The sequence below is a fragment of the Oculina patagonica genome, chromosome 4, assembly GCF_052425735.1.
Source record: "Oculina patagonica isolate OP01 chromosome 4, crgOcupat, whole genome shotgun sequence".
Classification (NCBI taxonomy): domain Eukaryota; kingdom Metazoa; phylum Cnidaria; class Anthozoa; order Scleractinia; family Oculinidae; genus Oculina; species Oculina patagonica.
The window spans coordinates 11,283,166-11,294,470 of record NC_135761.1 but is presented as its reverse complement, the minus strand read 5'-3'; the positions used below and the strand labels follow the sequence as shown (position 1 = coordinate 11,294,470).

Here is an 11,305-nt window from a genome sequence, read left to right as displayed (position 1 = left end):
GTGCGCGAGCGAGTCACGATTGGTTTTGGTTTTAATTCTGATTGGTCGAGAAAGTGGCGCGAGATTTTTAAACCAATCACTGAGCGTAGTAATGCAAAACCAAAGCAAACGCAAATTACTTTCGACACTCAAGCGAAAACCGCTCTACTACTAAAAACTAAATAACGAAAATAGAATACATAATGTTTTACTGACTTTGGCAACAAGCCATATTAGCCTTGCCAGCTAGGTTTGCTCTTCTTGTTTCTAGTTTAAATCTCCAGTCTCGGTCTAAAATCATAATAAAAGTCTCTAGTGGACACACATCAGCTGTGTGTCACTTGATCACGAATGTTTGAGTTAGTGCCATTTAAGTGTTTGTTTGTCACGTTAATACTTTTGGACTCTAAGTAGGCCATTATATTCTGTTTGTTATTGGATTTAAGTGTATTTGTTTAAGAGGAACAGCTGAGATCCACATTGTTTTTTTTTTTCCTCACGCTACAATCTTCACAGCCCTCTGCACAGAACAGTAGTTTGGGTTGCGAGTCATTTTCGGAAAAAAAGGAGAGCTAAAACTGCAATTTTTTGTCGAGATTTTATTGTGACCCCAGAAGACGCCAACCGTTTTCTGTTTCGTTTCCTAAGAAACGAAACGGTATTGTTTAGGATTCGATATGAACTATTTACACAGTGCGGGGGCTACTATCAAATCAGAAGAACACTCGTAACCACAATGTCAACATGTTTCAGCAAAGACAAAAACATGGTAAAACATGTTCTTAAAATATCGAAAAGAAAATCGTCAGGAAGACAAAAGAAGATTGAGTATTATTAAAAAGAGAAATATCAGACTACTGCAATGCTCCCACTGTCGTGACTTATCACTGTCACGCCAGTGAAAACTCTTAAAGACAATTTATTAACCAAATAAATGGTTTCATGCACCTTATGAAAATGAATCTTTTCGGGCTTCCGGTCAGGTGGTGTAGCATTAACCCTCGTTATAAGGCAGAGAGGAGCTATTTTCAGCCTCTTGGCATCAAAGCATTCAAGGCGAAGTCAACATTTTCCACCCTCTCTGTTTTCCACAGAAAAAGATTATTAGCATGTGTTCAGGTATCCCCTCACCTTTGCTGGGAAAAGTTTCATTTAGACTGAACTTCATTTGAAAATAAACGGCCATCTCGGTGGTCAAAAGATGGCAGAATGTGTCACGTCATATCTCTTCCCAGCAAACCGAGCTCAACCAAGGCAATGGGCGCAGAATAGGAATATTTTCGTTGAGTAACGCATAAAGGAGCATAAAATAATCATTTTCGCGTTACGCAAATTTCCATGCCACTAAAAAAATCTCCAGTAATACCCAAGTATAACATAGAGAATACACAACAGCAACTTTATTACATCATTAAACGGAATAGCTAATTATGCACTATTTTGAATATTTTTATAAAAGAAAACGTTAATTTGTTCAGAAAAAAAAAACAGCAAATAGTAAGATTTTAGACTATTTCATGGGACGTCTATATAGATTAAAATGCTGCAGCGATTTCACAAATGCTAGGATCAGAATAAATATTCTCCTTAGTATTGTTGTACATTCTGTGTTATGATCTTTGGGTGAATTTGGTTCGTAATCAAGACATCCTTCTTGAGGTCATACGTTTCTTTATTGTCTTGGCTTGTCAACTTGAATTTGCCATAAACAACAACGACAGTTTATTATTATTATCCAACTCTGCTTCGTATAGTACAAATAAGTGAAAGAACGAGCAAAACGAGTACAATTATCTCACGATATTTGTACTCGACTCATTCCTCCCGACCGCGCGATAGATTAACAAACGTGGCAAGACAGGATTTTGGGGAAAGAAATCGTTGGATAAAGAAATTGGTTTGTAGTACCGCTGTACAATTTTTACTCGTCATTTGTATTTTGACTCCCAAAATACTGCAAGACTCGGAAAAATATGCAGCAATACAGTACAAACCCGCGAGTAAGAACCTAACATTTAAGAACCCGTTAGACTAAAATTTACAAATTAGACCCCATTTTTATAAGAACCTATTTAGCCTAAAATTTGGAAACAGGTTCTTTTTTTTCTAAAGTTGATTAAAAAAGGCTACCTTTGGGAAATAAGTTGGACAAAGCATTACTGTGCCTTTATATAACGTTATCTTCTAAATGATTAGTGCTTCATTTTTACATAAGCACTTAGTGGTATGCAAATTTTATACAAGGAATAGGCCGAATACCACCTGAAGCATATAAGCATCAATGTAAATTTTCTTCGAAAATAAGAACCTATTAAGAATCTAGATAGCCTAAATTTGTGTTAACTACTGTTAACTAGTATAGTTTTTACTATACTACACACTAAAGTGTCTAATAAGATATATGCATTTCTTTGTTGTTGTTGTTGTCGTTACGTTGTTACACTTGCTTTACTGATTAACTTATCGTTACTTCAAATAGGCAAAGGGGTGCGATAACAAGAATACGATAAAATATTTAGACGCAGCGGAGCGTTTTGAAACGTTGGGGGATAGGGGGGCTCATCGTACTCCAAGCCAAGCGCATACCTTCCCCCAGGGGGGGGAGGGGGGAAATCCCCTACTCAAATTTTCCAGAAGGTCTTTAATAGTGTCCGGTGCGTAACTAGGATATTCAGACGATCCTGCTTCTTGGTGCTTTTTGGAAAAATCTTAATCGTCGAAGCGCATACAATGTACGCTCTGAAGTCGCCGATGCCACAGGTAATGTCAAATACAATCTTCTTAACAGATTGCGGACCTCTCCTAGTAGCGTTTTGGGGAACGCAGAGAGGAGTTTCGTTGAAAGTCACACAAAGTCATGCCACGCGACAAGCGCGATCCTGATGAAACGATTTGTGCAAAGATCACGAGACTGACTATCTATTTTGTGCTGTAATAGCGATACTTTTAGCACTGAAATATCGGGGGCTGAGCCCCCAAATATTTGCCGGTTGGGGGGGGGGGGGGTTCTTTCCCCCTCCCTGCTCCGCCGACTAAGCAATTAATATTCCTTACTTGGAAACATTCCTCATTGCAATTCAGTGTAACCAAAGAGACGAAATACGGGCAAAATGTAAAACGAAACACAAAAATTACTTCTGATAACTTTATAGCCTTCTTGCACTTGTGCTTCTGCTCTTTGTATGTGTTTACGTTGGCTTCTAGAACATGTAAGAATCGTCGTTCCCTTTCGTGTTTTCCAAGTAACTAATGGGTACATAACGGAGCAGTTGGTTCCCTAACCGTTTCTACTTTACTTTTCAGGCATTTAATGTTCCATCGTAAGGAGGTATTTACTTCCTTCCCGTTCGACTCGGAGTCCAACGCACTAACTATTAGGCCAACGCACCTCCCACAATTATATAATAACCTGAATTCTACGCGCATTTTGATTGGTTCTTACTTATGATCTATCAGAGTACAGACACATGGATGACGTCACGCGGTGGTGTGACTCGCGCGCGTGATTAGAGTTCATAGTCCAGATCAGAGTTGTCGGCAAAGTTTTTCAAACTTGCGAGGCCACAACAAAGCAAAAAAAGTTCAGCTTAATTACAAACGTCCAGTGAGAAACAATACGCCAATCATCGTTCACCTTTCGAAGCATTTAACTGGGCGAAACAAGCTTGAAGAAGACAGTGAATTATTCGAGAAATTATCCGAAATCTTTATGAAAGTTTGGCCGATGTTGTGCAATTGGACGACGCCACGGGAAACAAACAGTGAACAAACGAATTGTGGTTGAACGCTTCGGTTATGTTTACAGATTTGAACAACTTTCCAAATCGGAATAAAGGTTAGAGTTTTCATTGACTTTCAATTGACCATTTTTCTGTTTATTTAATTAATCGGATTATAACAGTGCTTCGTGTTAACGAAAACTTAATAGTTAAATCAAAACAACTTAGCTCATCTTTACGGCGGCATTGCTCACACTGAAGTGTGCTGAAGCCTTGTGTTATTATATAAAACAAATAGATTCCATTTTGCCGTGGGTCTGTTCAGTTATAGATCACAGAAGACGTCAAAATGTGGTATGAACATCAGTGACCCACTCGGCTAGCGCCTCGTGGGCCACTTCTCTGTTCATACCACATTTTGACGTCATCTGTGATCTATAACTGAACAGACGCACGGCAAAATGGAATCTATTTGTTAAACAGACAACAGGCATACAGTTTACTAAAAGTGGTGTTATATTAACTTCATTTTAATTGTGGGCTGGGCTCCACCGTTAAACATGTGTCAATGATTAGCGAGTAGGTTCGAGCAATAAGCAAAAAAACTTTTATAACTCGTTTGACATGATGTGGGGACCTAGCTCCCAAACAGAGAAACAAAGAAATAACTCAACAAACAGCGGCAGTTCTCTTAGGATGTCTGTGTAAGGCAATTGCCGCAACGTAGACTATTTTACACCGCTACGGACAATAGGATCCTAAAAAAATTACAACGCGCTAATAGAGTCGCTATCCTGTGTCAGTAAGTGAAAGCAAACATTCTCTCGGTTAAAAGAGAATTTAAAGGAATCCAACAGTGTTATAACAATAATACCTCATTTTCTTCAAAATCAGTCATATAATCCATATAAACCAATAAAATTGCACAGTTCGCTACCATTTAGCAGTAAATCGACTTCAAACAACGCACTTTTACGGCTTCCGATCGCAAGGGGCCGCCATCTTTGAATCACGCAATGAGTTGTGGGATTGATGACGTTTCACGGCTCCCGGCCCCTGACTGAAATCTGAGCTGTCAACCTTTTGATCAACCGTTCTCTACATTCCTGTACATTTGCCGAAAAATGGCTCAAATTATCCCATTTCAGCTGGAACCGGAATATTCGTCTGACGAGGAACGTCCAAAATCTATCGTAGAAGAAGAAGAAGAAGTTTTATTTCCAGAATTAGGCAACTTAAGGTTGGGAAATTCGTTGTGGTGCATTTGCACAAATTGCAGCGAGATGCCTTCGGAAAAGGAATGCGTTTGCTGCAAGGAGATGAAAAACATTTATCTCATGATGGAAGGTAAGTGAAAGACTTTATGACTTTAGAGAAAAACGTGAAGCGTGTCATGTGTAAAGATCGATGTCTAGTTCTGAATTTACGGAACTCTGACAGTTATCAACAAGAGCAACGAAATTATGGCTTCGATTTACATGTATAAACAAACAAACAATAGCTTTATGCCTGTTTCATATGCTTCATTTACGGTTATTTTCTTGTTATTCTTTACAAAACGTTCGATTCCTTGAGATAACTGGTCTAAATGCATCCACTGCTCAACGATTGAAATTGTTTTAAAAGGATGATCAAAAGTTTTTAAATCGATTTAATAGTATACAGCCTTCGTTTTATCTGGACTTACATGCAAACTTCAAATTAATATAGAAAAATATTTAATATAATTTTTTTCGGATAAGCTTTTTTGTTGCATTTTGTTTACATGTATTTTTTTAAATTCAGGTCTTCACTGTGTAACACAACACGAAAATTTTTCCGCCGTTTGTCTTAATCGGGATGTCCTTTGGACTGCATTGGCAAGCATTTATATATGACAGGGAAAATGCTGCTCTACCAAACCGCAAGAATGTTTCCAACAGGTTTATTAAATTGAACCATTCATTACTTTATATACTTGGGAATTTACAATAAACTAAGTTGTTGCGGTCGATCGAGTGTGTTTGTCTTTGTTTATTAAGTATAATTTAATTCACAAATTTAATGAAATTTTCTTTCCCAATTTGAGAATGTTAAATAAATATTGTTTGGAAATACTGCCATTACAACTGAATTCAGATGGGACTACCCATTTCAGAAGTTCATTCTGTGTGAAAAGTTACTATTTTTATGAATGTGAGTCGTTCACAAATTGTAGTGTCTGATACCCAAACTATGGTATTCCATATCTTTGAAACTTGGTAAATTGCAGTTATTTACAACACTTTAATAGTGCGAAAGCACTACACTTAAATATTTATACAATCAACAATGTTAAGGCATGAAGAATTCTCTTTTGTTTAGGTGTTTTCGTTATGCTGCATATCGCCAGTTTACCTGGTGGGCTCATGGTTGGCTCGGGAAAAAAATCCACCGAGTGATCCCAGCCTGTGTAGTTACTCGCATACGTGCTGTTTTTCCAGAGCCTGATGGTGTTTATGTTGGCTACAAGGAAGGTGATGATGATGATGACGAGAACCACGACAGTGAAATACAACAGGCATGGAGAGACTTTATCCATTTGTGTGAAGTTTAAAAAAATTTTAAAAGCCTGTGTGACCTTTTTGCAGTTTTTGCTAAGATATTGTAAGTTCTGGTAAGATATACACATCAGAGCTACTTTACATAAGAACAAAAAGATAGCCTTATTCCTACTTATTTTCTCCAGTACTAAATTTTGCAACTCGCAATTTCAAAATAATTCTGAAGTTTAATTTGCATGAAAAAACATTGTGCAAAATTTAAGCATACCAAAGTTAAAACCATATTATAATATGTATCAAAACAGTAAACATTTTAATGTTTGAAACTGCAACTATTTACCTAATTTTTTTTGGTCTTGTTTCCAACAAACACCCTTCTTCTGATTACTGTTTTCTTCAGCTTGTAATTTGGCCTAAAATAATGTCTTTAGTACAGTCAACTGCAGGCTTGTTGTAGTTACATTGTTTGTCCAGTAGTCCCTTTAAAGTCCTTGAAGACTGAGCCATAAAACACTACTGATAAATTCATGAATTTTAGTACAGTTTTGTTCTAATTTATATTTCTTGAAATCATGAAAATAATTGCTTGCAAAATTTGGCTTCCAGATTTTTTGAAAAATCACGCGAGTAAAATAAGTCAGAATAAGGTTTCATTTTCTTTAAAAAAAAAACTTTACCACTTTTTAGCTGTGTGGTTATGGTGCACTTGCAATGTTTGGAGAGCACTCAAGAAGCTAGAGCACCTGGAACAACTCTTGTGCTCCCTTTATGCTCTCCAAACTTCCGACTTTCACCATAACTCGATAGTGCATACTAAAGCATGAACCAATTTGATTTTAGGTTCCTACATGTAGTAATAATACATTCTAATACATTATTTGACATGTATTCCTACACAAAAAAAATGAAAGCTAAAGCTGCAAGGTCAACTGGTTTTTAAAAGCGTGACATTTCAAGACGTCTGGCAATGATCTCTTCTCTTGGTGGTCTACTTTCTGGTGCCATAACATGTGTTCGATCAAGCTCACAGTGTACATTCACCTGGTCATCATTTCTAGCCAAAGTAACAATGTCATCTAGCATCTCTAGTTGATAACTGAATGATTTACTTTGTGGAACAGGTTCTGCTCCAAAACGCTTTGTGACTTTGTTCCAAGAAATTTTGAATCTTGGCTCTCCTTTGTGGTCACCTTCCTTAATTGTTGCCTGTTATGTGATAAAATACACTTGCATCAATTGATATTTATAAATTCATTTTTTAATGTAAAAACAAGTCAGTATCAGGGTTCAAAAGCCTGTGCAGACTGCTGTTAGTCTTTGGTTTCTAAGTATACAGCTAATAACATGAACTTGAAAAAATATATATATATTTTGTTGAATTGTAATTTGTATAATATAGGCACCTCTATGGGAATTGGTAACATTTTATTTTATCAAAAGCTGCAATCTATGCCTCAGAGTGTGGGTTTTTCAGATTATAAGAGGATAAATAATGACATGGATACCAATAGAGCAGTTTTCAGTTGAGTGTCATAAAGCTAAAACCAAATGATAACTCTGACCAATCACAAAGAACAAAGACAATCCAGACAATCAATCAAAACTCAAAGCAGTACAAAGCTTGCATAAGTTAGACGAAATTGGTTTTGGTATTAACTCAGATTGGAAGTGGCACAATTTTTAAACCTATCACCTAGCATAGCAAATGTATATAAAACTAAAAAAATGTTGTTTATAGTGGTCATGCACTTAGCTTCATATCTCTACGAGATAAAATTTATATTACTTCTGACACTCAAGTAAAAACCACTCTATGCCTTTTTTCATGTTGACTGACCTGTGGTCTGTTAACATTCTTGTTATGGTCCAGAGCAGCCAGCATTGTGCCCTTACTCATGCACTCATGAGTAAAGTGCATCTGTTTTGGCAGGTATTTGAGGTACATAGAGTGGTATACCTCAAGCAGTGTTGTGTGTACACACTTCGTCAGATGTTCCATGTCCTTAAGTAGCCTCTTGTCTTTAATGACTTCAACAAGGGCATTGTGCGCAGCTGATCCTGGGGTTAGCCATTTTTTCTTGCGGGAGGCCTCAGGTGTGTACGGTTCATGTGCACACTTGTGGTAGTGCTGGTTGCCAGGCCACTCATGTCTGTTTGTGACATGATGGATCACTGAACACCACTTCTCTTTTAGAAGCTCTGGGTTTCCTTCACAAGTAGTTGCGCTCCACCAAAGATGGTTAATTATTGATGGTATCCATGGTTTCAGCTCGCCACACCCTTTTTTGTTTGCTGCACTTCCCAGTTTCTTTGATATAGATTTAGCCAAATGCCATGGGTCATACTGGTGGTCCTTGTCTGGGTGGTTGACCCTCATCTCCTTGCTTATTTGGGAATGGCGGTCAGTTGATATCACACACACCTCAATTCCTTGACTTTCAACTGTAAATAGGGCATCTTGAAATCCCTTAATTTCCATAACATTGGAATTTGCTACTTGACCAACACTTACAACCTTAAAATCAACAACTTTATGGGATTGAAAGTCGATGAATGTATAAGTGCAGTACTTTGCACTATGGCCTGGGGAATCACATCGCCCATCTCCAATTAACATATTGTTTTCTCTTGACTGTAAATCCCGAATAACACTTGCCTGCTCTTCTTCCCAAGCTTTTTCAATAACTGGGAAAACATACTTTTTCCTTAACACGTAGTATGAAGATTCACTAATCGATTTCAGATTTAAGCAATGAGCAAATCTTTCGAATTTTGCAAAGTGGATCCCACTAAAAAAAATCGCTGTAGTGAGTGCCACATTCCCTTCACCTTTAGGGCCATGCAGGGGGGTTGTGACTGCCACTTGTAAGAACAGCCATTCAGGCATGTCAGATGTACTGAAAGTTGTGATCCCTCATTTTGAACCTCGTTTCTAGTAATTGTTGGGGACCCACAGTTTGGACAAAACCGATAAAGCTCTTTCAGATTATCCTCGTACACGATAAATGTCCGTTGTCTGTTTATAACAACTTCTACTGCTGAACTTTGGGAAAGCCCGTCTTCAGAACAATCACTGGGATAATATTCAGATTGGCTGGCAGTTGCAGTTTCAGTACACTGAGAATCCACATGTTCCTCAACTTGTTGAGGCACTGTTGAAATATCCTGAAAGTCGTCACTACATGTTTCAGGTCCAGATTCGATTGTTGCGTTTTCTTTTTCGTTAACTGTTCTCGACGGCCGATCTTGAGTCTTTTTGGAACAATACGGATGGTCAACCATAACCTCTTCGACTACATCCTCTGGGAACTGAACGGAGACCTCACACGTACCTACGGTCTGGCTGGCTTGGACGCCAAAGTCAACTTGGATGCCAATGTCAACTGATGGGGACATGTCTGTTTGCGTACTCACTTCTTTCGATAATGATTTCGCTTCAACTTTAATATCATCGGAGTTCTTTGACGGAGTGTTTTCTTCAGAAAACGAAGCCAGTGCCTCTTCAATTGTCTGAAAAGTGAGTATTGAAATTGTCATTGTTTTTTTTATCCCACCAAATTATTAACACTAATTATCTAAAAGTATGAACCATGTAGTAAAAGTCGTGTACCTGCTGTCGTTGTCGTCGAGCTGCACGTTGCTCACTTATTACTCGTGGTTTTTTTGCCTGCTTGTGTGAAAAAATTGTTGGCACTGCATCCTCCTTTAACTTTCTCTTCCACCGACAGTGACCAATTAAATCTTCTTGAAGACGGACTGTGTCGTCAAACGCATCAGGACGAAAATGGTGAGAACACAATCTCGGATCTTTAGGCAAAGTGGTTCGCTTGACAGCAACAATCCACTTTTTTCTTAATTTTTCATTCCTGGGAAAACTGTGAAGCGTTGAACTTGAGCCACTCCTGTTTTTTGTCGAAAAATTACACCCAAAAGCGCAACAACTCGGCATTTTTTTCTTGTTTACATCTTTAAACTTCGCGCGTAGCTTTAAACTTCGCCGGGAGCCGTGAAACGTCATCAATCCCACAAGTCATTGCGTGATTCAAAGATGGCGGCCACTTGCGATCGGAAGCCGTAAAAGTGCGTTGTTTGAAGTCGATTTACTGCTAAATGGTAGCGAACTGTGCAATTTTATTGGTTTATATGGATTATATGACTGATTCTGAAGAAAATGAGGTATTATTGTTATAACACTGTTGGATTCCTTTAAAGAGATTACTGACAGAAGCGATCACTAAAACCGTCGCAGCTTGCTTGCAACCTTATTAAGAAATTTAAGGATGTAGAATGAAATTAAACTGATAAATCAACAGCTTGAAAAACTTAGACTCCAGTTTATTAGTCCTTTTGTGCTAGGTAGACTACAGTTGTCCACGAAGCTCTTACTTTTCACATTTTTCACTAAGTAGCCCAGAGTTCCTATAGTTTATAACACATTTGGGAAAAAATTAAAATCCTTTAGCAAGTAAAGCCCACAACTTCGTATCCTTGCTTGCTTTTTGGTCATTTTTGTAACTACAAATTTGTATCTTAGGTCATCGCACTTTCCTACATAAAAACCAATTACAATTTTTAAAATACTGAGTTTAACCAAACATTTTTCTAACTGAAAAGCCAAATAAAAGCTGCTGTGGCTTGTTCTTGTCCAGAGACCTACATCAAGATGTAAAAGTTTATGCTATACCATAGCATTTCAGTTTTCCCAGCGTGTGGTAACCTTGCTCGTTGTAGCCGCTTGTGCCTGTATCACCAAACCTGAGCTGTTTAACTGGCAGATGTGTCTTGTCAGTGAGGAGACCGCTGTCTTCACGCCACACCTGGTCATTCTTATCACAGTTACAAGGAAGGCTGAGGTCTGCACATGAGTTGGTCATCCCGCATGCGCACTTACCACTGCCAGGTGATGCTCCGCCCCAGTACGTCTTCTTAATAGAATCACGTGACATATATATATGATATATGAATGATAACACTCATACTTGATAAACTGTTCACAGTGTGAGGAGACACTGGTGAGACTCGCCAGCTGAGACAGACTCGCACCTGAGTAATGGATGTCACGAGAGTAACTACCAGGACTGCTAT

General features: G+C 38.2%; 1 protein-coding gene across 1 annotated transcript; it reads left to right on the top strand.

Annotated features, from left to right (window-relative positions):
- The first annotated feature begins 4,590 nt into the window (after positions 1-4,590).
- On the top strand, positions 4,591-6,273 carry LOC144648145 (uncharacterized). The gene is made up of 3 exons (XM_078507776.1): positions 4,591-5,045; positions 5,484-5,561; positions 6,161-6,273. The coding sequence occupies exons 1-3, from the start codon at positions 4,823-4,825 to the stop codon at positions 6,271-6,273; spliced, it is 414 nt and encodes a 137-aa protein (XP_078363902.1). The 5' UTR covers positions 4,591-4,822.
- The last annotated feature ends 5,032 nt before the right edge of the window (positions 6,274-11,305 follow it).